Source organism: Periophthalmus magnuspinnatus, chromosome 14, assembly GCF_009829125.3.
Source record: "Periophthalmus magnuspinnatus isolate fPerMag1 chromosome 14, fPerMag1.2.pri, whole genome shotgun sequence".
Classification (NCBI taxonomy): Eukaryota; Metazoa; Chordata; class Actinopteri; order Gobiiformes; family Gobiidae; genus Periophthalmus; species Periophthalmus magnuspinnatus.
In genome coordinates this window covers 4,012,910-4,040,382 of record NC_047139.1, presented here as the reverse complement: position 1 = coordinate 4,040,382, position 27,473 = coordinate 4,012,910, and the positions used below count along the sequence as shown (strand labels likewise).

The window sequence follows — 27,473 nt, the reverse complement described above, 5'->3', positions numbered from 1 at the left end:
AGCGCTTGCTCTCGAGCACCCATCCCAGGCCTGGCTCCAGGGTGGGTGGCCCCAGTAAAGCCAGTCTGGGCGACGTAACTAGCCTTGGTCTTCCTCCCATCATAAACAACTTCTGAATCTGTCTTAGTCTGGCTCGTCCCCCTGGAACTGTTTGCCATGAGCAATCCTACCAGGGGCAAAAAGCTCCCGACAACATAGCTCCCAGGATCATTTGGGTGCTCAAACCCCTCCACTACGTTAAGGATGATAACTGTACTGTCTTCAATGTGCTTATCATTACAAATTGCTAAACCAAGATTAATAAATGACTAGCACATCATAAATCGGAGCATAGGGCATTTTTTAACCAAGATCCTCAGGCTTAGAAGTGTAAAGATATGCCAGCCGTGATCTGAAACAGAACACAATGAATTATTATGATGAAGTCACAGCTTTTTTAGGAAACTGGGGACGATTTCAGAAGATTTTGTTCTTTATACTTTGTGCAAGTGTCATTCCAAATGGACTTGGTGTTTTATCTGTTGTATTTATTGTGGATAATCCAAAACACCACTGTTCTATTCCTGATGTGAACCTGACAGAAGACTGGCTCCAAGCTATCATCCCAATAGAAGTGAGTTGTATCTTTGCAATTGTTTCAGCATTTTTTGCTTTTATTTTAGTTTATTTGCATGTCGTGTTATGGAGTAAAGATTTAAAGGGACATCGTCTGACTTGGCTGAGAACTGATCATCCAGACTGGGACTATTTTGGACTGTTTTTGTCATAGAGTGAATTATTGGAACTAACCTGCATCACACAAACTATTAAATGAAGCCTGCGTTAAATTCACTGTCCTAAGAAACACCTCTCCATCTTTTAAATGTTTACTTACCCAAATATATATATATATGATTTAGATATAATATATAGATATGATTTTGTTTTAATTTTGGGCAAGGAAACATTTTTTTTCTTTTACATTGGATATATCTATATATTTTGGTAGCTGTAATCCCTTCATCGTCCAGGTATGATCCATAGCTAAAGAAAAATTTAGCTATGGATCAAAAAAATTTGGTTCTGTCAACTGGACAAAAGTTTTTAAGTAAAGACATTTCGCTGCTCATCCAAGACACTTTTTCAGTTCTGGACAGATTACTTGTCGACACTGCCTTACATCTAACCAGTTGACAGAACTGAATGTTTCTTTTGCTATGTCTTGGTCACCTAACTATTATATTGCAATTATAAAAAGGATACCAACAATGACAAGAAAATAAAAGATAACAGTAATTGTATCAGATAGAAAATACCAGCAATGTTCAGTGAGCATAAACCAGCTCTGCAGAAGCTTTTACGATATTAAGACCTTCTCTATATAAACTGTGACCAGACCATAAACACTTTTACAGGTAGTTTGAACATTGGGCTATTTGACATTTCCATACCCTGTTAAAATATGAGCACTCTCTCTAATTTTGAACAAACTTTGCAAATTACTTGGTAGTAACGTGTTGAATTTTTAAAATAAAATCAATGTATAATATTTTAATGTATATATTTTAATTTATAAGTCAGGAAATATTAGGATCTTGGACTGAATAAAGAGATTGAGTGTGTTCTAAAAATCCACCTTTACAGTTGATTCGCAAACCTTGTGTCTGTAATATAATCAATGGATTAACGGTACATTATTACAAGTGTTTCCCCACTTTGACACAACATGTGAAGTAAAGGATCAGTGAACAGTATAATGTACAAAGTGCATTTAGATCAAGGTAATGTTTCACTTTATTATAGCATGACTTTAAATGTTCCATAATCATTTACTGTCTATTATAACTCCAAGGAATTTGTTTTCTTATATTTATTACACTCATTGCTTTTCCAATTTGGACACCTTCTATCATAATTGGTAACTCAATTTTTAAAAGTAGTATATTTGTTTATTTAAAGTATTTATGACTTATGAAGTAATTATGTAACATACAGTAGGGCAAAAAAGTATTTAGTCAGCCACCAATTGCGAGAGAGAGACCTGTAATTTTCATTATAGGTTCAATTCAACTATGATAAACAAAATGAGAAAAATAAATAAATAAATAAAAATCCAGAAAATCACATTGTCTGATTTTTTAAAAATATATTTGCAAATTATGGTAGAAAATAAGTATTTGGTCAATAACAAAAGTTCATCTCAATACTCTGTATATTTATTTTGTTGGCCATGACAAAGGTCAAATGTTTTCTGTAAATCTCCTCAAGGTTTTCTCACTCTATTGCTGTAGTTTGGCCCATTCCTCCTGCAGATCTCCTCTGTCACCGGGCAACACGGACTTTCAACTCCCTGCAAAGATTTTCTATGGGGTTGCGATCTGGAGACTGACTAGGCCACTCCAGGACTTGGAAATGCCTCTTACGAAGCCGCTCCTTCGTTGCCCGGGCGATGTGTTTGGGATCAATGTCACGCTGAAAGACCCAGCCACATTTCCTCTTCAATGCTCCTACTGATGGAAGGAGGTTTTCACTCAAAACCTCACAATACATGGCCCCATTTATTCTTTCCTTTACATGGATCAGTCGTCCTGGTCCCTTTGCAGAAAAACAGCCCCAAAGCATGATGTTTCCACCCTCATACTTCACAGTAGGTATGGTGTTCTTTGGATGTGTGACAAGTCGAGTTTTTACCATAAAGTTCTATTTTGGTTTCATCTGACCATATGATATTTTCCCAATCCTCTTCTGGATCATCCAAATGCTCTCTAGAAAACTTCAGACGGGCCTGGACATGTCCTGGCTTAAGCAGGGGGACACGTCTGGCACTGCAGGATTTGAGTCCCTGGCAGTGTAGTTACTGATGGTGCCTTTGTTACTTTGGTCCCAGCTCTCTGCAGGTCATTCACTAGGTCCCCCCGTGTGGTTCTGGGATTTTTGCTCACCGTTCTTGTGATCATTTTCATCCCACAGGGTGAGATCTTGCGTGGAGCCCCAGATCAAGGGAGATTATCAGTTGTCTTGTATGTCTTCCATTTTCTAATAACTGCTCCCACAGTTGATTTCTTCACATCAAGCTGCTTATCTATTGCAGATTCAGTCTTTGGGCCTGGTGCAGGTCCACAATTTTGTCTCTGGTGTCCTTTGACAGCTCTTTGGTCTTGGCCATAGTGGAGTTTGCAGTCTGACCGTATGAGGCTGTGGACAGGTGCCTTTTATACTGATAACAAGGTCAAACAGGTGACATTCATAGAGGGAATGAGTGGAGGACAGAGGAACCTCTTAAAGAAGATACAGGTGTGGGCGAGACAGAATTCTTGCTTGTTTGTAGGTGAACAAATACTCGTTTTACCAAGGAATTTACCAATTAATTCATTAAAAATCTTTACAATGTGATTTTCTGGATTTTCTCCCCATTCTGTCTCTCATAGTTGAACTGTACCTATGATGAAAACTACAGGCCTCTCTCATCTTTTTAAATGGGAGAATTTGCACAATTGGTGGCTGAATAAATATGTTTGTTTTAAAAAAAAATATATAATATATTATAGCCTTACTATTTGTGTTGTGTTGTGTTGAGGTGGTGAATGGCGTGGAGGAGCAGAGCCGCTGCAGCAGGTACAGGCTGGATGAGGTCTTGGATCTGTGGGCTAAGGGCTTTGCTCCTGGAGACGTGAACCTCACCCAGCTGCAGCAGGAGCCCTGTGTGGACGGATGGACCTACAGCAAAGACATCTACCACTCCACTTTAGTCACCGAGGTAACACTAAACAAACACATTTTATTGCACTCTGAATTGAGTTAACATCCAGTATAATGGCTCAAAACAAAACAGTTCCTCAGGGAAGCTTTTTATTTGTTATTTTATTGATTTGAAAGAGTGTAAAAGTGTAAAAAGAGTTGGCTTTGAATTACCTTGAATGGCCAGTGTTTTCATTGTGGAGTTGCCAAAACAAATATTTTATAATGCAATATAATTCTGCATGGTTTGGACATAACCCTCCTCATTCCTCATGTCTCATATTGTGCTGTGGTTCACTGTGAATACAAAACTCAGAATGACTGGTGGTGATCTCCTAAAACGTCTTCAGATGCTTTTTTCTAGTTTGACCTGGTGTGTAGTGATCAGTGGAAGCAGCCGTTCACATCAACCATTTATTTCGTTGGAGTTTTTATTGGATCCTTCTTTTGTGGACAGTTCTCTGACAGGTACAGCATGAATTAAAATATATATATATATATATATATATATATATATATATATATATATATATATATATATATATATATATACTGTATTTAAATGTCTAACATGTTTTCTCTGATAGATTTGGGAGGAAGCCTGTATTTTTTATTACTTTGGGAATTCAGACGCTGTTCACTTTTCTTCAAGTGTTTTCGACCTCTTGGGAGATGTATTCAGTCCTGATGTTTTTCAGTGGGTTGGGTCAGATTGCCAACTATGCGTCCGCTTTTGTTCTGGGTAAGTCTACGATCAGCATTGGATGACTGTATATGATTTGCTCTGTTTACAAGTTTATAACTTTAGGGGCGGAAGTGTTTTGTGGAAAAGTGCGGACCGTGTACACCACTGCGGGAGTGTGTCTGGGCTTCTCTACAGGATACATGCTGCTCCCACTCTTTGCATATTTCATCAGACAGTGGAGGTTTCTGGTCCTGGCCATCGCTCTGCCTGGAGCTGTCGTCATCCCCCTCTGGTGGTAGGTTGGAATTTTGCAGAGTATGTTACCTGAAGTATATTGTAAGTCTAAGGACACTTGACATGATATTTAAATTATGTAAGATTTAATAAACTATTTTTAACTTATTTTAGTTAAGTCATAATTTATTCATTGGCTGTTCCAACTGTAGCAAAACTTACACATTCACATGCTAGTCATCAAACCCTGTGTTCCTGACCAAAAATCTGGCTTAATTCCTGGCAGGGTGGCATTATCTCCTGTGGCATTGAGTGATGGATCAAATTAAAAGAACATATGTCTATAAAGGGATAATAAAGTCTAAATCTCAAGTTCATTCATGGCCATCCACCTTTGCCTGTTATGACATCTACCCAAAGTATATGGGATGTTGTGATATTGTTAAAAAACTGAACAAATGTAAATGACATTAAAACAAAACAATAGTAAAGTCATTATTTTTAACCTATAGTCCTGAATCTGTTTTTTTAATTTTATTTGTTTTATTATTATTATTTTGTGTATCCAGGATCACCCCAGAGTCTCCTCGATGGCTGCTCTCTCAGGGCAGAGTGGAGGAGGCAGAGGCCATAATAAAGAAAGCTGCTGACATGAACAAAGTCAAGGCTCCATCTGTCATATTCAAGAACTATAAGGTAGACCATGGTGCTTTTTACTTTGTAGAGGATATAGTGCACGTATTCAGAGAGTGATATCACTATAGATATCAAAATTGAAATAAGAATATTTATTATTTAACTACTCAAGCTAAAGAAAGTGGCCATCATTAGCGACTGACTTTACACTGTCACAACAACAATGTACTGCCGCAGCTGTCCATTTTACATTTGTCAAAAAAGAAAATAATAATAATTTCCAGATATATACTAAAACAATAGGCAAATTTTAAGTTTGGATTTGAAGAGAGGAAGGTCAGGAGGGAGAGAACTGAGGAGCCAGTGGAGTGAGGAGAGAGGAGGGCAGAGATGAGAGATACAGAAGTGGAAGTAGAACAGATGATGCTATTGATGCGGGAATAGAAAGAAAATGTACTCAGAGTGACACCCAGACTTACCTGAGGCCTAAGAAAGACAGGACACTGATAAAATAGTAGAAACTTGTATTTGGAGAGAGGGGAAGAGGTGCATACAAGGGTAATTTCAGGTTTTAAGCTGTTTAGTTTGACAAAGTTGGAAGAGAACCAGCAGTTGATTTTTGTTTCCTGTAGACCGAGGGTAAGGGAGGCTGGTGGAAGTGATGAAGTCTTAGTGGAGTCGCAGAGCTGTGTGTCAAAGTGAAAGTGAATGTACTTATGGAGGATGAAAACAAGTGGGAGATTGTAGCTAATAAAAAGGAGTGGTCCAAGGACAGAGCCTTGGGGAAAACCAAAGGAGACAGGGAACAGGTTATATTTTTGAGATTTGAGAGCATTGACTGCGACCTGAGGGACGTACCAGATGTACCAGGAGAGGAGTGTGGAAGATGGCAATAGATTTGAGTCTGTGAAGAGAGTACTGCTAGAGTGGTTATTACTTTTGCTGGGAAATTAAAGAGTGTTTGAAATTATCATTGTGGTCATAACATTTGAGGTTGCTTTTTTTATATATTGTGACAACACTAGTCCAGTTGTCTCTTTCACTGTTCTCTTCCAACTTTTGCAATGCATGTATGAATATGCTCACCTGTCTAGCAACCATCACTGTCCTCTACTTTTCAAGAAGAATTATAGGTAACTTTTAGGGCAGCCATTTTTTTTAAAAATATAGTGCCATACAGTATATGCAATATGGTGGACATTTGGAAAACAGCCCATAACAATGTCTTTGTTTTTTTCAGGCTGAAGAAAATACAGACAAGAAGAGACCTAGACAGTATACAGTAATCGATCTTTACAGAAACCGGGAGATGAGACTCCCATCCATAATCCTTCCTCTGACCTGGTGAGTAGGTTTACACGTCATATAGAGGAGTCAAAATGTGCTTGTACCAATTTCCCTGAAAAGGGACTAGGTTTCTTTACCTCTTCAATTCTCCATTACCTCCTAACATCCTCATTGTAGGGAGCCAAAGAGGAGGTGGAAGCTGTTTCCTACTGGCTCTTTTTCTTTAGTGACCTTTGCAGCTGAGGAATTAAGGAATTGGAAGCCCAGGCACTGCTTTGTAAATGAACACACTAAAGAGTTTTCAAATCCATTGTTTGTCTGTCCAGGTTTACTGTGGCGCTGGGTTATTTTGGTTTGTCGTTGAACACATCCAAACTCAGCACGGACCCATTTCTTGCATGTTTCATCTCAGCCGCGGTGGAGGTCCCGGCCTACATCACCACATGGTTTGTCGTAAAGTTCTTTCCTCGGAGACCCATCATAATCTCTTTTATGTTGCTGGGAGGAGCAGCTCTTTTGACTATTCAGGCTGTCCCTCAGTGTAAGTAGTACTGACAATACTGTGTAAAAAATGACTCTTGATAGTTGATTTCAGATCGTCATATCTAGCCAATTTATCAAAAGGCAAGAACTTTTTTTCCCCCCCTGTCCAGCTCTACCAGCGCTGTCTATTACTCTGGAAATGTTTGGCAAGTTTTGCTTCGCTGTTAATTCAGCTTTGGCTTTTCCATGTACTGCGGAAATGTACCCAACATTCATCAGAAACACAGCAGCAGGAATCTGTTCATCCTCCACCAGAATTGGGTCCAGCATTGCACCTTTTGTCTTCCAACTGAGTGAGTCAAATATAACCGCCTTTGTAAACAAACAATACTGCCACATAATTAAGGAATGGTAAAAAGATCATACAGAAGTCTTGAAAGTGTAAATGAAAGTGAGCTGTGTTTAAGGCAAGGCAAGTTTATTTGTTTAGCACAATTTGTACAGAGTAATTGAAAGTCCATCCATTCATCCATTTTCTTCCTCTTATCCGGGGCCGGGTCGCGGGGGCAGCAGTCTAAGCAGGGACTCCCAAACTTCCCTCACCCCAGACACATCCTCCAGCTCCTCCGGTGGGACCCCAAGGCGTTCCCAGGCCAGCCGAGAGACATAGACCCTCCAGCGTGTCCTGGGTCTTCCCCGGGGCCTCCTCCCGGTGGGACATGCCCATTGAAAGTGCTCTACAGAATAAGATGGACAATAATCTGAGCAACAGGAAGCCAGTGCAGAGACCTGAGCACAGGAATCATTGCTTGTATTTTCTGGTTCTTGTCACGACCCGAGCAGCACCATTCTGCAGCTGTTTTAAGGCTCGTTTGGAGAGACCAGTGAGCAGGTTGTTACAGTCGTCTAACCTACTGAAGACAAACACATGGATAAGTCTCTCTAAGTCTGGTTTTGACAGTTTACCTTTGATTTTTGTAATGTTTTTTAGGTGGTAAAAAGCTGCAGATGTTATTGATTTGATGTGGCTGTTAAAGTTCAAGTCTGAGTCCATTATTACATCTAGATTTCTAGCCTGATTTGAAGGTTTTAGAGAGAGCCTGGAGGTGACTGCTGACACTTTCACTATGTTACTGTGGCCAAAGACTTTGACTTCAGTCTTGTCTGAGTTTAGTGGAGAAAGTTGTTTTTCCTCCACACACTGATCTGTTGGATGCAGTGGCAGAGTGAATCCACTGGTCCAGATTCACCTGCTGCAGTGAGACAAACAGTTGAAACCTGAAGTTTACATGCACTATATAAAAAGACACATACTTTTTATTCCTCACTGTCTGAATTAATTTCAGTAGGACTGGATGTTATCTTTTTATAAGGAAAGTGAACTAAATGTCTCTGATTGGACAGTCTAACTCTCCTTCTGTTCTTCTGTTCTTCAGTCTACGTGGTGCAACTGTAGATACAGCTCCATCACAAGACCTGAGCATGATATTATCTTTATCATGACTGTATGTCCAGTGTGTCCTAGCTCTTGGTGATAACAGCTCTTAGGGAAGGCAGGGAAGCGCGAGTTTGGGTGAGGGACCAGGTGAGAGCTGAGAAGGCGGAGCAGGGGGGAGTTTGGGTGAAAGACAAATGGGGATAGCTGAGAGGGACTTTGGTGGTGAAACAGGCATAGTTTTGTTCGGGGAAGAGTTCAGCATAGTTGATGCCAGAACTCTTGAGCATTCTAGGTGTGAGGGGAGCCATCTTAAATCCTGATCTGATGAGGCTTACTAGATGGTTGGGAAGGGCCATGGGTGAATTTGTGGAGGAAAAGGGGAGTGAAAATTCCCTAGAGGGAGTTGATGTAGCAAAGGGGACCGAGTTCTGTTAGGACTTTAATGAGGGCCCTGGGGGAAGTGTCGCTGGTGGTGAATCCTTCACTGGGGAAGGTGGTGGTGCTCCTGACTCTGGAGGAGGTGACTGTGGTAGTTGATGCGACTGGTGGTACTGACATATCGTTCGGCCTCTGGTTGGCTGACATTTTGGATGGTGGATGAGTGGTACATGCATGGTACAACATCTCAAACAATAATGTCTCTGTTTCAGGTGTCTATTTTCAGTTCCTGCCCTATATATTTCTGGGGTCAGTGTCGGTAGCGTCAGCAATCGCTGTACTGTTCCTTCCAGAGACGTTTGGGCACCCTTTGCCAGAAACAATTGATGATATGCAAAAGTTTGAAAGGTGAGCTATAGATTACTCTCCTAGTCTGCTATAGTATTTATTTGACACATTACTAGTATTACCATTTCAGAAAGAGAAGTGAACAGCCAATCAGCTCTCATCCCAAAGAGTCACACTTAAGGCTCTTTCTTACAAGTTTACAATAGATCAAACGTTTAGTAATTAGATGAAAGGTACATCATCCTGCTATATTTTTCCATCCACACCACAACATTTGCACCACCAGTGGATCATCTGCATCTCAAAGCACATATTGCCATTCTGCCTCTCCGCAATACACTCCATTCAGAATGTACCGAAACTTGACAATGTGACCTTTTTTTTCCTCTCTCTTTCATTTCATAACAGGTGGAGATGTTCCTGCACGAGTCAAAAGAACAGATCAAACCCTGTGGATGTTTTGGAAACTAAACTGTGATAAGTATCGTCGTATCATACAAGGAGACTGTCTATGTTGGTTTATTATTGGTCCCACTACTGACAGAGTTTGTGGGAGCGATGCGTTCAGAGCAATGAGGTAACAACTCTTAAATACAGTCTGAGGTCCAAGCCCTTCCCCAAGTACAATTTGTATTTAGGTCAGTCTTTCTGAACAAACAATAGATATGTAAAATAAACATCGACAGACATATAAATGGAAAAACACAGCCTGCAGTCAGACTAAAGGATTAGACAAAGAATATTAAGGCTTTTAACACTTCCTGCAGTGTATCTTGGACAATGGAAAAACAACACACGATATTAAAATGTCTACCACAGTATCAACAATAGTAGTGGTCTGTATTATAAGATTATTTTTTACATTTTAAGTATTTATAACAAGTGTCCAGTGTTATAAATGTCATTCATATCCAACCTTTTGTGTATTAAAATGAGATGCAAACTTGTATTGTTTTAAAGACTAAATTCACTTTTTCTTGCTATAAGCTTTATATGTTTTCTGTTACTTGGGAAATATGCAAAACTACCTTGTACTTTCTACTTCTGTTACCTCTTCTTCTTTAGTCATCTTCTGTTTTATTGTTGATATTTACAGATGGTGTTTTACTGCTTTACTCCTCATGACACAACCGTACAACACACCCACACCACAAACATGCTCTTCATAAAGACAGTCAAAGTAATTGGTTACTTTTTATTCAAAATGCATTGTCTATTTCATATATTGTTGTGTGGCACCATCATCAGGTAGTAAATGTCGTGCGGTTTTGGTTGGACGCCGTTGAAGTAACCTGGTTCAGCCTAAAGAGAGAGGAGACTTGTTCCTGTTAAACCAGTGGACTCTAAAACAGCCAAACTGATGTTCACAATGAAGGACTGTGAGGAGAGCAGAGATGTTTCCAGGCTGCTTTCAGTTTGGGACGTTCATTGTCCTTTGGGCCAGTGTAATGTCCAATGGATTTGGGGCATTCACTTCAGTCTTTTTAACCGATGTACGCTCACATCACTTCACTGTTCATGAAGCAAAAAGTAGCCATTCTTTTAACGGTGAGTAGAAATAAATTTATAAAATGGGCAATCCTGATTCTGTGTAGTACTGTGCAAAGAATAAAGGCATATTAAAGTGAAATAAGTTTAAAAAAAACACTTGTAAATGTAACTTATATTGTGTCTGTAATACATAAATATTAAACATTTGTCATTTTATCTAGTTTACAGCTTTATGAAAGTCATTACTGACAGTGTCCCAGACATTTACTGTGATCTGGACAGGCTCCAATGAGTTTAAGGCTTGTAAAACTTTCACACAAATCTAAAGCTATAAACCATGATAACCTTTCACTGCGCCCTCTGAACAATCAGTAACAAACTATATATTTTTACTTAAAGCTGCTAGTTACTTTCCTGTTTGCTGTAAATACCTGTTCTTCCCTCCCTTCACTTTGCCTTTGGCTCGTTCTGAATTCCATCAAATTGTCCACAAAGCTCCTGAAACTGGATGTGTGTCACTGACTGCGACGATAAGGACTGTCCGAATAGTGCGCCGAGTTAGGAAAAGGAGGTTGTATGCTTCCTTTGGCAGAAACAATGGAGCAGTCACGTGATACTACAGCTGTTAAATAAAAAAAATTCTGCCTGACTCCATAAAGTCATGTGTCATAATCAAAGGTTTTAAGATTGAACAAAAAAAAAAAAAAGCACCCAATACTATAAACATTAATCTCTTCAGGTTCTAATTGTCCCTTTTTAAATAAATCATAAAATAAATGTGAGTTGCATTTTTTATATATGTCTTTGCTGGGAAAAGAGTTTTGTAATTGGCACGGCTCATAGTCCATAGTCTAAATTATTTCTTAGTTTATTGCAATTCATTTAAATGTGCAATTTACAGAGAATTATGCGTCATCTGTGAGGGATTTGTCTTGGATTAATGTGTTGTATAGGTGTACTGCATGTCAATAAAAGTGCAATTTTCAAAGTATAGGTAGGACCAAAGGTGGACCAAAGGTGGACCAAAGGTGGACCAAAGATGCACATAGATTCTGAATTTCAGTGACAGTTGCGGTTGCAGCCAAACGGGAAGAATAGGCACGGAGGGATTTAGCTCAGAAAAACTTGCCTAAACTGGGTTCAGGTTGAGCCCAGATGAGCAGCCGTCACCACTTACTCATACTTGACTCAATATTTCAAAACATTTCACAGCAACATGTTTATATACCTTGATGACCTTTGCCTTGTCTTTTTGTTTTACACCTATTAATCACAAGTTCTCTTCTGGTTACTGTAACTACTCTACACCTCCAGCCTTTCTGACAACAAACTTTTCGTTCTTATGAGGATCACTAAATATCTCACTCTTGGCTGAGACTGACCATTCCGACCAAAACTGTTTCAGAATTGCATGTCTTATTATACGTTCTTTTTTCCGTCTTTGTATGTGTTCCATATCAATTCCTAGTTCAAGGGAGTGCCACGTAATCAATGACAGCTGACCCACATTCCGTATTCCGTACAATGAATGGGTGAGTGGTTCCTTGATGCACTTGAAGCGCCTTGAGTGCTATGAGGGTGGAAAAGCATCGTACAAAATGTGACGACTTACCACAGATTCACTCTTCTCTCCTACTGTCAAGATCCCAGTCCGTCCTTGTGTTTCTGTGCTGTCTTTCCCCCTCCTTTCTGTGTCTTTCCCCCTCCCTTCTGTGTCTTTACCTGGAGCTGGGTGGAGACTCTGGCACCACCTATGAAGCAATCAAGCCTGCACCTTGGGAGTACGAAGGGACTGAGGATCCTACACATACCACCAGATCGTCCGTGTATCCTCCGCGGTACAGTTCCACTTGGCTCAGTCTCGTTTTGTGATTACGGTCATAGTACTCAGCCATTTTTTCAGATCCCGTTTCTTGGACCCACCTTGCATCTCCGCCCCAGCTCTCCACGACCGGCACGAACGCCTCAGCCTCTGATCCAACTTCCTACGACCGGTTCGAAGACATCAGCCCTCAACCCTGGTCTCTACTACCTGCTCCGTCAACCAACATTCTCATTTCCTTGTTTGTAATAAACTGTCAAACGTTTGTCTCGAGTCTGTATCTCCCAGATGTTACGACGCATAACATCCATTCATTTTTCTTCTGTCTCAATGGCCTAGCATCACGCGCACCATTATTCAAGAACTCCTGCTTATCCACAATCAAAACTCATGAATAATCATCAAACGTATCGATCTTTACTGCTTTTCCCTTAATGTAATCAGCCATCCCAGGTTACTTTGACTGGCTGTACCAAGGTTCTTATGAATGAATTTCTCCAAAGCCTGTCAGTCATTAGCAGTTCTCTTTTGGTTACAGACACGACTTGCTACTTTAGTCTCTAGCCGTTCATATGAATGCGCTCTCTCTCTCCACTCCTTCATCATGCTACTTCAGAAATGGACCACAAATCTCTGCCTCAGCACCAATGCATCTTCTTCTCTTCACCATCATTAGCGTCTAAGTGTGCATTCTAATACGTTCCATAAATTAATGGGTTACTTGTTGGTAAATGTACTGTCTTCCGTGTGTTGTAACTAAGTTGAAGAGAGGACAGCTCTCACGCTCAGACTATCGTTACAGTTTGCTAAACCAAGATTAATAAATGACTAGCGCATCATAAATCGGAGCATAGAACATTTTTTAACCAAGATCCTCAGGCTTAGAAGTTTAAAGATATGCCAGCAGTGATCTGAAACAGAACACAATGAATAGTTATGATGAAGTCACAGCTTTTTTAGGAAACTGGGGACGATTTCAGAAGATTTTGTTCTTTATACTTTATGCGACTGTCATTCCAAACGGACTTGGTGTTTTATCTGTCGTTTTTATTGTGGATAATCCAAAACACCACTGTTCTATTCCTGATGTGAACCTGACAGAAGACTGGCTCCAAGCTATCATCCCAATAGAAGTGAGTTGTATCTTTGTAATTGTTTCAGCAGTTTTTGCTTTTATCTTAACGCTCTAATTTGTATGTCTCATTATGGAGTAAATATTTAAAAGAGCATCATCTGGACTGAGACTGTTTTAGATTGTTTTTGTCAGAGTGAATTATTGGAACAAATCTGCATCATGCAAAACATTAAATGAGGCGTGTGTTAAATTTATTGTCCTAAGAAACACTTCACCTTTTATTCATTTTTATCTTTTTTATTATTTCGGGCAAGGAAACATTTTATTTTATTTTACAATAGAATATTTATTAATATTAATTAATATCAATGGAATTACTAAAATATATCTATATATTTTGGTAACTGTGTAATCCCTCGGTCATCCAGATATGATCCATAGCAAAAGAAAAAATATATATATATTCTGTCAAATGGGCAAAAGTTTTTGAGTAAAGTCAGTTCTGGTCAGATTGCTGGTGGACACTGTCTGTCTAACCAGTTGACAGAATTGAATTTTTCTTTTACTATGTCTCAGTCTTGGTAACATCACTATCATATTGCGATTATAAAAAGGATAAGAATAATGATAACGAAATAAAAGATAAGATAGTAATTGAACCTGATAGCAAATATCAGCAATGGTAAGTGAGCATAAACCAGCTCTGCAGAAGCTTTTACAATATTAAGACCTTCTCTATATATACTGTGACCAGACCATAAACACTTTTACAGGTGGTTTGGGCATTTCCATACCCTCTTAAATTATGAGTACCACACTAATTAAAAAAATATCGTTCATTTAAAGTACTTATGAAGTAATTATGACTATAACATATCTGCAAAGAGTATGCAAAGTTTTAGTGACTAGAATATATATATATACATCCATTCATCCATCCATTTTCTTCCACTCATCCGGGGCCCGGTCGTGGGGGCAGCAGTCTAAGCAGGGGCTCCCAGACTTTGGTGGAACCCCAAGGTGTTCCCAGGACAGCTGAGAAACACAGTCCCTCCTATGTGTCCTGGGTCTTCACCGGGGCCTCCTCTCAGTGGGACATGCTCTGAACTCTTTCCTGGGGAAGAGTCCAGGAGGCACCTGGAACAGGCTCCTCTCAACATGGAGAAGCATTGGCTCTACTTTGAGCTCCATCCATGTGACCGAGCTCCTCGCCCTATCTCGAAGGCCCATGACCTGTGACTGAGACCAAGCTTTCTGACACTGGCGAGCACATTTCTCTCTAGAATCCCTTGATAGTCTTGAGATTTCATTGTACCCTGCACAGATTCAAGACACCCTGTGCCAGATGCAGCAAAGCGGCCCCAGAACATAACATCTCCATGTTTCACAGTAGAGATAGTGTTCTTTTCTTGATATGCTTCATTTTTCCATCTGTGAACATAGAGCTGATGTGTCCATAGGACATTCTCCCAGAAGCTTTGCGGCATGTTAGTGTATTTTGGCAAATTCCAATCTGGCTTTTTTATCATTTGTTTTCAACAATGGTGTCCTCCTTGGTCATCTCCCATTAAGTCCACTTTGGCTCAAACAACGACAGATGGTGCGATCTGACATTGATGTTCCTTGAGCTTGAAGTTCATCTTTAATCTCTTTAGAAAATTTTCTGGTCTCTTTTGTTACCATTCGTATTATCCATCTCTTTGATTTGTCATCAATTTTCCTCCTGCGGCCACGTCCAGGGAGGTTGGCTACAGTCCCATGGGTCTTAAATTTCTGAATAATATGTGCAGTTGTAGTCGCAGGAACATCAAGCTGCTTGGAGATGGTCTTATAGCCTTTACCTTTAACATGCTTGTCTATAATTTTCTTTCTAATCTCCTGAGACAACTGTTTCCTTTGCTTCCTCTGGTCCATGCTGAGTGTGGTACACACCATGTCACCAAACAGCACAGTGACGACCTGTAGCCTATATATAGGTCCACTGACCGATCACAAGATTGTAGACACCTGTGATGCCATTTTGTGGACACACCTTGGATTAACATGTCACATGACAAATCTTTTCTAGGGGTACCATCATTTTTGTCCAGGCCTGTTTCATGAGTTTATTTTTTTTAAATAATTGTGTTGAAGCATGGTTGAAAAGCGATGTCTGACTTTCATTGGTTATATTTCATAGAATTTTTTTATTTATTATTACTTTTGTCAGATTCAAGTTTTTCTTTGATTAACCGAAGGGTACCAACAAGTTTCTCCACGTGTGTACTTGAACTCCTCCACTTGACGCAAGGACTCACCACCCACCTGGAGAAAGGAAGCCAACTTTTTCCAGTCCAGAACAATGGCCTCAGATTTAGAGAAGCTTATTCTCATCCCAGCCACACTCGGCTGCAAACTGGCCCAGTGCCTCCTGCAGGTTCTGGTTCGATAAAACCATCAAATCAGCATCATCTGCAAACAGAAGATGAGATCCTGTGGACAAAACTGTGGATAGCACAGAAGTCCACTAACAGAACATCGTTCGGGTTCAGATCAGGGAGGCTGGTCTTCCCTATCACCCCTCACTGTCCCCCAGTAGAACAACAGAGTCTGTGGTCGGTGCACTGTTTAGTACCCCTCCCAGGGACTCTAGAAGGGCTGGGTACTCTGCACTGCTGTTTGACCCGTAGGCCAATGCAACAGTGAGAGACCTGCCCCCAATCCAAAGGGGCAGGGACACGACCCTCTCATTTGGTGAACTGTAACACATGGTGGCTGAGCTGTGGGGCAGTAAGCAAGCCCACACCAGCTCACCATCTCTCCCCGTGGGCAACACCAGAGAAATGGAGAGGCCAGCCCCTCTCAAGGAGTTGGGTTCCAGAGCCCCAGCAGTGCGTGGAGGGGAGGCCGACTGTATCTAGTCGGTAACAATAAACATCCCGCACAAGCTTAGGCTCCGTCCTCCTCAGCGAGGTGATAATCCATGTCCACAGGCAGTTTCCATGTCTGGAGATTCGGTCATCGAGGCCCCCCACCTTCAACAGCCGCCCAGATCTCCTCGTACCGGCCTTTCATGGATCCATCCACGGGAGGACGGCCCCACACCGCTCCTTCAGGCTAAGCTGGCTGGACCCCATGGGGAAAGGCCCGGCCACCAGGCGTTCACTGTTGACCACTCACCCCAGACTTGGCTCCAGGGTGGGCCCCAGTAACTCTGGTCTGGGAGACGTAACTGGCTTTGATTGTGTCCTAATCACGACAGGCTTCCAAACCGTCTGATCCATACCCAGGACCTGTTTGCCATGGGTGACCCTGCCAGGGGCATGAGGCCCCCGACAACATAGCTCCCAGGATCACTCAGGTGCTCAAACCCCTCCACCACGTTAAGGTGGCGGTTCGAGGAGGAGTTTACAAACTATTGAAACTATTAACTCATCATTTGTTTTTTGAATTTCACAATTTTTATTAGTGTCACAGGATATCTTACTTTCTTTGTTGTTTTGTTTGTTTTAATACAAATTACTTTTTGCAAGTATTAACTATTAATTAATAACAATGACTTATTTGTGTCAACCTTCCATCAGTCTGCACCAGGGAAGCTGTAGCAACAGTTCTTATCATATTTACATGGCTGTGTTGTACTGAGGTGGTGAATGGCGTGGAGGAGCAGAGCCGCTGCAGCAGGTACAGGCTGGATGTGGTCTTGGATCTGTGGGCTAAGGGCTTTGCTCCTGGAGACGTGAACCTCACCCAGCTGAAGCAGGAGCCCTGTGTGGACGGATGGACCTACAGCAAAGATATCTACCACTCCACTTTAGTCACCGAGGTAACACTAAACAAACAACTATATTACTGCCTATTTTATTGCCTTCTGAATTAACGTCCAGTATAATTGCTCAATACACAACTGTTCCTCAGGGAAGCAGTTTCTTTGCCATTTCATTGATTCATTGTGTAAATGTGTAAAAAGAGTTGGTCCTTACCTTGAATGGCCAGTGTTTCATTGTGGGGTAACCAAAATCAATATTTTAAAATGCAATATAATTCTGCATGGTTTGGACATAACCCTCCTCATTCCTCATGTCTCATATTGTGCTGTGGTTCACTGTGAATACAAAACTCAGAATGGCTGGTGGTGATCTCCTAAAACTTCTTCAGATGCTTTTTTCTAGTTTGACCTGGTGTGTAGTGATCAGTGGAAGCAGCCGTTCACATCAACCATTTATTTCGTTGGAGTTTTAGTTGGATCCTTCTTTTGTGGACAGCTCTCCGACAGGTACAGCATGGATAATAAATTATATAAACTATTTAAATGTCTAACATGTTTATTCTGATAGATTTGGGAGGAAGCCTGTATTTTTTATTACTTTGGGAATTCAGACGCTGTTCACTTTTCTTCAAGTGTTTTCGACCTCTTGGGAGATGTATTCAGTCCTGATGTTTTTCAGTGGGTTGGGTCAGATTGCCAACTATGTGTCCGCTTTTGTTCTGGGTAAGTCTACAATCAGCATTGGATGACTGTATATTATTTGCTCTGTTTACAAGTTTACAAGTTTAGGGGCGGAAGTATTTTGCGGAAACGTGCAGACCGTGTACACCACTGCGGGAGTGTGTCTGGGCTTCTCTACAGGATACATGCTGCTCCCACTCTTTGCATATTTCATCAGACAGTGGAGGTTTCTGGTCCTGGCCATCGCTCTGCCTGGAGCTGTCTTCATCCCCCTCTGGTGGTAGGTTGGAATTTTACAGAGTATGTCACCTGAAGTATATTGTAAGATTTTTATTTCAAGTTTCAAATTCAAATTTCCTGTGGCAATGAGGGATGGATCAAATTTAAAGACCGTATGTTGATAAAGGGATAATATAGTCTAAATCTCAAGTTTCAAGTTAATTTATGGCCATGTACTGTAAGTTATTCATCCAGTGCAGTAAGCCATCCAGCTATTGCAACACCTTCGCCTGTCATGACATCTACCAAGTTTATATTAAGTTACATTAAAACAAAACATTAGAAAAGTCATTTTATTTTAATCTATCATCCTGAATCGTTGTTTTTTTGTTTTGTGTATCCAGGATCACCCCAGAGTCTCCTCGATGGCTGCTCTCTCAGGGCAGAGTGGAGGAGGCAGAGGCCATAATAAAGAAAGCTGCTGACATGAATAAAGTCAAGGCTCCAACTGTCATATTTGAAAACTATAAGGTAAGTTAGACCATGGTCCTTTTTACTTTGTAGAGCAGCGGTCCCCAACCTTTTTTGTGCCATGGACTGGATAAATATGGCAAAAATACCTGTAGCGACAAACCCATATTTTAAGTAGGACTCCTGGTGTTGTCTGTTAAATTTATCTTTCTTTTTCTTGGAGGTCGTGGTCTCCTCTTCTGGCTCTTTGGCCTTTTCCCCTTTGTTAAAAAGCTCTCCAAAGACTTTTGTTTTGGCTCATTTTCACTCACTTGTGGCTCTACTTTTGTGCGTCGTGTCTGATGTGTTATACGTGATACGTCATTGTAGAGACAAGAGCAGATAATAAACTCGCCACTACATCAAATAGATTTCTGTGGCGATTTCCTCTCAGGATTTTCATGATATATCTATGGACAAGCTTATTAGCACGTCACAAGGGACGGACGAAAGTTACGTCGGAGAAGATGCGGTCACTGATACATTATTTACTGTTTTTGTGCGGCCAGTAGCAAATGCGTAACGGACCGGTACCAGTCCCCGGCCCGGTGGTTGGGGACCACTGTTGTAGAGGATACAGTGCACATATTCAGAGAGCGAAATCACTATAGATATCAAAATTGACTGGTTTGTTCAACTCAATATCTGAAATGAGAATATTATTTAAATGCTCAAGCTATGGAGAGTGGCTAACATTAGCAACTGACTTTTGATGATAACAGTGTACTGTTGCAGTTGTTGTCATGCAGTTGTGCTGTGTCCATTTTACAGTTGTTAAAACAATCAATTTCCAGATATATACTAAAACAAAAGGCAAATGTTGCGTGTAGATTTGGAAAGAGGGAGGTCAGGAGGAAGGTTAGGAAGGAGGTCAGGAGGGAGAGAGCTACAGAGCTGAGGAGCAGAGCGGCTGCCAGTGGAGTGAGGAGAGATTTCCTGTAGACCAAGGTTAAGGGAGATTGGCGGAAGTGATGAAGTAGCCTTAATATAGTGGCAGAGATGGGTGTCAAAGTGAAAGTGAAGTGAATGTACTTATGGAAGATGAAACCAAGTGGAAGACTGTAGCTCATGAAAAAGAGTGGCCCAAGGACAGAGCCCTGGGGAACCCCAGAGGAGACAGGGAACAGGTTATATTTTTGAGATTTGAGTCTACTTTTCAAGAAGCATTATAGGTCAGTTTTAGTGCAGCCATACAATATATGAAATATGGTGGACATTCGGAAAGCAGCCCATAACAATGTCTTTGTTTTTTTCAGGCTGAAGAAAATACAGACAAGAAGAGTCCTAGACAGTATACAGTAATCGATCTTTACAGAAACCGGGAGATGAGAGTCCCGTCACTAATCCTGGCTCTGATTTGGTGAGTAGGTTTACACATCATATAGAGGAGCCAAAATGCGCTTGTACCAATTTCCCTGAAAAGGGACTAGGTTTCTTTACCTCTTCAATTCTCCATTACCTCCTAACATCATCATTGTAGGGAGCCACAGAAGAGATGGAAGCTGTTTCCTACTGGCTCTTTTTCTTTAGTGACCTTTGTGGCTGAGGAATTAAGGAATTGGAAGCCCAGGCACTGCTTTGTAATGGAACACACTAAAGAGTATTCCAATCCATTGTTTGTCTGTCCAGGTTTAATATGGGGCTGGGTTATTATGGTCTGTCATTGAACACATCCAAACTCAGCGCGGACCCCTTCCTCGCATGTTTCATCTCAGCCGCGGTGGAGGTCCCGGCCTACATCACCACATGGTTTGTCGTAAAGTTCTTTCCTCGAAGACCCATCATAACCACTTTTATGTTGTTGGGAGGAGCAGCTCTTTTGACTATTCAGGCTGTCCCTCAGTGTAAGTAGTAGTGACAATACTGTGTAAAAATTTACTAGTTGTTTTCAGATCGTCATATCTAGCCAATTTATCAAAAAGCAAGATTTTTTTTTTCCCTTGTCCAGCTCTACCAGCGCTGTCTATTACTCTGGAAATGTTTGGCAAGTTTTGCTTCACCATTAATGCAGCTTTGGCTTTTCCGTGTACTGCGGAAATTTACCCAACATTCATGAGAAACACAGCAACAGGAACCTGCTCCTCCTTCTCCAGAATCGGGACCAGCATTGCACCTTTTATCTTCCAACTGAGTGAGTCAAATATAACCACCTTCGACCAAATGCAAACAAACATTATTGCCACTTAATTAAGGAATGATAAAAAAAAAAAGCCTGGACACATAGAAGTTACCCGCCAATATTCTGAAACCGTAGATGAAAATGAGCTGCGTTTAAGGCAAGTCAAATCAAGTTTATTTGTATAGCACAATTCATACACAAAGTACTTGAAAGTGCTCTACAGTTACATGAAGTTACAAGAACTGGTGCTCAAACCACTGAGCCACTGCTGTCTGAAAACCGGCATTGTACAACATCTCAAATAAAAATAATGTCTCTCTTTCAGGTGTCTATTTTCAATTCCTGCCCTATATATTTCTGGGGTCAATGTCATTAGCGTTGGCAATCGGTGCGTTGTTCCTTCCAGAGACGTTTGGGCACCCTCTGCCAGACACAATTGATGATATGAAAACGTTTCAAAGGTGAGCTATAGATTATTCTCTTAGTCTGCTATAGTATTTATTGGGTATAGTTCTAGTCATATAGTGATACATGGGCCTCTTTCTTACAAGTTTATAATAAATCTACTGTTTAGTAATTAGATAAAAACAGCGTGTAGTGTCCCAGGAGAAAAAAGTTGGTTACCTCAGCTTTAACCCTCTCTTCAGTAACATATGCAAACACAGGTATGCTATCTTCTATATTTTTTCATCCACATCACAACATTTGTACTATGTGACTTTTTACATGCTTGTTTTCTTGGAATCTCCCTCAGTAGAATACTCTCTCAAACCGGCTTTGAAACTCATAGCACACATTATGTATGTGTTCACTTTAGTTACTTAAACTAAAGTTACTTTGTTTTAATCATTGACTGTATATAAACTGCCTGGCCAAAAAAAAGTTGCCACCTGGATTTAACCTAGCAAAGAGATACGAGTCTCCTGCAGTTGGTCCGGTCAAGGTTCAGCAACAGTCTGTGCTCAAAAACCTGAATTTACTGAATGACCAGGTTATTCCATCAATGGATTTGTTCTTCCCTGATGTCATGGGCATATTCCAAGATGACAATGCCAGGATTCATCGGGCTCAAATTGTGAGTGGATCAGGAGCATGAGACGTCATTTTCACACATGGATTGTCCACCACAGAGTCCAGACCTTAACCCCATTGAGAATCTTTGGGATGTGCTGGAGAAGCTTTGTGCAGCGTCAGACTCCACCATCATCAATGCAACATCTTTGTGAAAAATTAATGCAACACTGGATGGAAATAAATCTTGTGAGAATGAAATCGAAGCAAAATCGAAACAATGCCACAGCGAATGTGCGCTGTAATCAAAGCTAAAGGCGGAACAACAAAATATTAGTGTGTGTGACCTTTTTTTTGGGTGGCGACTTTTTTTTTGGCCAGTCAGTATATAAATAGACATAGCTAACCTGCTAACCTCCAACCATCCATCCATTTTCTTCTGCTTATCCGGAGCCGGGTCGCGGGGGCAGCAGTCTAAGCAGGGACTCCCAAACTTCACTCACCCCAGACACGTCCTCCAGCTCCTCCGGTGGGATCCCAAGGCATTCCCACGCCAGCCGAGAGACATAGTCCCTCCAGCATGTCCTGGGTCTTCCCCGGGGCTTCCTCCCGGTGGGACATGCCCAGAACACCTCCCTAGGGAGGCGTCCAGGAGGCATCCTAAGCAGATGCCCGAGCCACCTCAGCTGGCTCCTCTTAACGTGTAGGAGCAGCGGCTCTACTCCGAGCTCCTCCCGTGTGACTGAGCTCCTCACCCTATCCCTAAGGGTGCGCCCAGCCACTCTGCGGAGGAAGCCCATTTCAGCCGCTTGTATCCGCGATCTTGTCCTTTCGGTCATTACCCAGAGCTCATGACCATAGGTGAGGGTAGGAACTTAGATTGACCGGTAAATCGAGAGCTTCGCCTTCCGGCTCAGCTTCTTCACCACAACGGACCGATACAGCGACCGCATCACTGCAGACGCTGCACCGATCCGCCTGTCAATCTCACGCTCCATCCTTCCCTCACTCGTGAACAAGACCCTGAGATACTTGAACTCCTCCACTTGGGGCAGAGACTCACCACCCACCCAGAGAGAGCAAACCACCTTTTTCCGGTCGAGAACCATGGCCTCGGATTTGGAGGAGCTGATTCGCATCCCAGCCACTTCACACTCGGCTGCAAACTGCCCCAGTGCCTGCTGCAGGCCCTGGCTTGATGAAGCCATCAGGACAACATCATCCGCAAACAGCAGAGACCACCTGTGGTTCCCGAACCAGACCCCCTCCGGCCCCTGGCTGCGCCTAGAAATTCGTTCCATAAATATAATGAACAGAACCGGTGACAAAGGGCAGCCCTGGCGGAGTCCAAAATTCACCGGGAACAGGTCTGACTTACTGCCGGCAATGCGAACACAGCTCCCGCTCCAGTCATACAGGGACCGGACAGCCCTTAGCAAAGAGCCCCGGACCCCATACTCCCGGAGCACCCCCCAAAGGACACCACGAGGGAAACGGTCGAATGCCTTCTCCAAATCCACAAAACACATGTGGACTGGTTGGGTATACTCCCATGAACCCTCGAGGACCCGATGGAGAGTATAAAGCTGGTCCAGTGTTCCACGACCGGGATGGAAACCACACTGCTCCTCCTAAATCTGAGGTTCGACTATCGGTCGGATTCTCCTCTCCAGTACCCTGGAGTAGACCTTACTGGGAAGGCTGAGGAGTGTGATTCTCCTGTAATTGGAACACACCCTCCGGTCCCCCTTCTTATACAGAGGGACCACCACCCTGGTCTGCCACTCCAGTGGTACTGTCCCCGACCGCCACGCGATGTTGCAGAGACGTGTCAGACAGCCCCACAACATCCAGAGACTTGAGGTACTTGGGACGGATCTCGTCCAACCCCGGAGCCTTGCCACCGAGGATCTTGCTAACCACCTCGGTGACTTCAGCCAGGATGATGGACGAGTCCGCCTCCGGGTCCCCAGTCTCTGCTTCCTCCTCGGAAGACATGACATGGCCTCCCCGAACTCCTCCCAACCCCGAGTTTTTACCTCTGCAACCGCACGAGCCGCAGCATGCTTGGCCCACCTGTACTCATCGGCTGCCTCAGGAGTCCCACGAGCCAACAAGGCTCGATAGGACTCCTTCTTCAGCTTGACGGCATCCCTTACTTCCGGTGTCCACCACCGGGTTCGAGGATTGCCGCCGCAACAAGCACCACAGACCTTACAACCACAGCTATGAGCGGCCGCATCGACAATAGCGATGGAGAACATGGCCCACTTAGAGTCCATGTCTCCAGCCTCCCCCAGAATCAGGGAGAAGTTCTCCCGGAGGTGTGAGTTGAAGACCACTCAGACAGAAGGCTCTGCTAGGCGTTCCCAACAGACCCTTACAATACGCTTGGGTCTGCCAGGTCTGTCCGGCTTCCTCCTCCGCCAGCGGATCCAACTCACCACCAGGTGGTGATCGGTTGACAGCTCAGCCCCTCTCTTCACCCGAGTGTCCAAGACACGCGGTTGGAGATCAGATGACACGACAACAAAGTCGATCATCGACCTCCGACCTAGAGTGTCCTGGTGCCACGTGCACCGATGGACACCATTGTGCTCGAACATGGTGTTTGTTATGGACAAACTGTGATTAGCACAGAAGTCCAATAACAAGACACCACTCGGGTTCAGATCAGGGAGGCCGTTCTTCCAAATCACGCCCCTCCAGGTGTCACTGTCATTACCCACATGGGCATTGAAGTCCCCCAGGAGAACAATGGAGTCCCCGGTTGGTGCACTGTCTAGTACCCCTCCCAGGGACTCCAAAAAGGCCGGGTACTCTGCACTGCTGTTTGGCCTGTAGGCCGACACAACAGTGAGAGACCTGTCCCCGACCCAAAGACGCAGGGACGCGACCCTCTCGTTCACTGGAGTGAACCCCAACACGAAGCGGCTGAGCTGTGGGGCAATGAGCAAGCCCACACCAGCTCGCAGCCTCTTCCCGCGGGCAACGCCAGAGAAATGGAGAGTCCAGCCCCTCTCAAGAAGTTGGGTACCAGAGCCCAAACTGTGCGTGGAGGTGAGGCCGACTATATCTAGTCGGTAACGCTCGACATCCTGCACAAGCTCCGGCTCCTTCCCCCCCAGCGAGGTGACATTCCATGTCCCCAGAGCTAGTCTCCATGTCCAGAGATCTGGTCGTCGAGGCCCCTGCCTTCGACTGCCGCCCAGATCTTCAAGCACCGACCCCTTACGGATCCTCTTGCGGGTGGGGGGTCCACATGAGAACTGCCCCACGTCACTCCTTCTGGCTGAGCCCGGCCGGGCCTCGTGAGGAAAGGCCCGGCCACCAGGCGCTCGCTGTCGAGCACCGACGTCGAGCACCGACGTAGCTTGCCTTGTTTTTACACTCTTCATAAGGGGCTTCTGAACCGCTCTTCGTCTGACCCATCCCCCTGGACCTGTTTGCCATGGGTGACCCTACCAGGGGCATGAAGCCCCAACATCGCTCCCAGGATAATTCGGGCACTCAAACCCCTCCACCACGTTAAGGTGGCAGTTCAGGGAGGGGCTAACCTTTGCTAACCTTTGTGTTCCAAATAGGAAGTGAGCATGGGTGCGCTTCCAATTCCATCAGGTCAAATCATTTTACGTTGCAAATCATTTTATGTTGAAAAATTGTCCCCTTGCCATTTTGGTCTTAAATGTTCATATTAACCAGCTCTACGTGATCCTGTTTGTTTTTTTTTATTTCGCTATTGTGTCTACAAATCAAGATATGAGCATTAATAACAGACGAATCAGACGCCTTCTTTCCCCAAGGTCACTCCAGCTAGCAACAGGTTTGATTCACAGTGTTGCTAAGGGCCCGCTCCCTGCTAAACCAGCGATAGAGGCAGGAAGGGGCGTCACCTTCATCAGCCTTGCTTTGGATTGGCTGTTTGATACTCGTGATCGGAATTACAAATATGAAACTTGGCTCTAAATTCACCCCTGTAATTGACTCAACGAGCTTCATTTGACTGGAGCCGAACGCTATGGACGACGTCACACTCACCACCACGAGTCCACTTGTTTATACAGTTTACGATTTCAATCCACACAGTTGATCACGCTCCACAAGTGGATCATCTGCTTGCATCTCAAAGCATATACTTCCATTGTGCCTCTCTGCAATACACTCCCCATTCAGAATGTACCAAAACCTGACAACCTGCATATGACCTTTTTTCCTCTCTCTTTCATTTCATTTCAGGTGGAGATGTTCCTGCACGAGTCAAAAGAACAGATCAAACTGTGTGGATGTTTTGGAAACTAAACTGTGAGAAGTATTGTCAGGGAAATTATCTGTAAAATAATACCAAAACATACAAGGAGACTGTCTATGTTGGTTCATTACGCTTGCACCGGTAAAGAAATGGTCCCACTACTGACAAAGTTTCTGCTGCAGTGGGAAACTTTGTAGAGCAATGGGGTAACAAGACTTAAATACTGTGAAGTCCAAGCCCTTCCCCAAGTACAGTTTGTATTTAAGTCAGTCTGGATTAGCATTTGAGTGTAGGTAAGGATGATCAAACAACAGACATGTGAAATAAAACAGCTGACAAGTGAATGGAAAAAAACACAAAAGGTACCTATAGCCTTCTGTGTATCGTTGTTGTATTGTTTTAATGATTTTACAAAAGTAAAGAATTCATTTTTGCAAACAAATTTACCATTGTCTTGTTATAAACTCCATACTTTTTGTGTTAATTGGACAAAATGCAAAACTATCTTCTACTTTCTACTTCTGCCATCTCTTCTTCAGGAAAGGATCTTCTTTCAGTCTTTTACTAGCGTCATTCCCCATGATACTGTCGAGGAAAACAGCCTTTTCCTCTTGTGTTTGTTAGTTTCTGCTTAGATAAAGAATGCACCTGAAACAGAAATAAGAATGTAGAGAATTCACTTAGACTCCTTGTACAAGTATTGCTCAAATATTTATGCTGACATTCCCATGCAAAGACTTAATGTTTACGCCAATATGTTCTGTAGGCAAACTATAGTGGGAGGTTACCCTGGTTTAGATTTAGCACCTCTTCGTTGGTGCACAGACCAGCCACGCACCTTGGCACGTTGCACAGTCTAATCAGACCGCGATGTGCGTCCTTACGGGGTGTCGTCTGCATAACAAGTCATGACATTATCCCTATCAGTATTTCTTGTCCTATTTCATTAGTTTGATATTCCAGTTTATTTAATATCATATATTTGACATGAGCTCAGAACAAGAATGATCTATAGCAGTGGTTATAGAAAAAATAACTAAGTACAGTTATTTATCCTGAAAATACAACTACACATCCACATCACAAACATGCACTTCATGAAAAAAGTCAAAATACATTTTCACACTTAATTCAAAACACATTGTCTATTTCACATATCTCTGCCCTTGTTACTGTGTGGTACCATCGCCAGGTAGTAAATGTGGTGTGGTTTTGGTTGATGGACAAAAGTGGACGTAGCAGAAGTAACCTGATTCGGTCTATAGCGGGAGGAGAACTGTTCTTGTTGAACCAATTGACTCTAAAACAGCCAACTGATGTTCACAAGCAAAGAAGGACTATG

At 42.7% G+C, this 27,473-nt stretch overlaps 2 protein-coding genes across 2 annotated transcripts; both read left to right on the top strand.

Annotated features, from left to right (window-relative positions):
* Positions 1-374: 374 nt before the first annotated feature.
* Positions 375-9,829, top strand: LOC117381499 (solute carrier family 22 member 4-like). The gene is made up of 11 exons (XM_033978477.2): positions 375-613; positions 3,557-3,736; positions 4,082-4,185; positions 4,305-4,459; positions 4,526-4,697; positions 5,206-5,332; positions 6,513-6,616; positions 6,886-7,100; positions 7,213-7,395; positions 9,131-9,266; positions 9,615-9,829. Exons 1-11 carry the CDS (start codon positions 407-409, stop codon positions 9,682-9,684), a joined length of 1,653 nt encoding a protein of 550 aa, XP_033834368.2. The 5' UTR covers positions 375-406; the 3' UTR covers positions 9,685-9,829.
* A 3,616-nt stretch (positions 9,830-13,445) lies between these two features.
* Positions 13,446-26,188, top strand: LOC117381586 (organic cation/carnitine transporter 2-like). The gene is made up of 11 exons (XM_033978570.2): positions 13,446-13,652; positions 17,220-17,399; positions 17,746-17,849; positions 17,911-18,065; positions 18,132-18,303; positions 18,647-18,773; positions 20,009-20,112; positions 20,382-20,596; positions 20,701-20,883; positions 21,197-21,332; positions 26,119-26,188. The coding sequence occupies exons 1-11, from the start codon at positions 13,446-13,448 to the stop codon at positions 26,186-26,188; spliced, it is 1,653 nt and encodes a 550-aa protein (XP_033834461.2).
* The last annotated feature ends 1,285 nt before the right edge of the window (positions 26,189-27,473 follow it).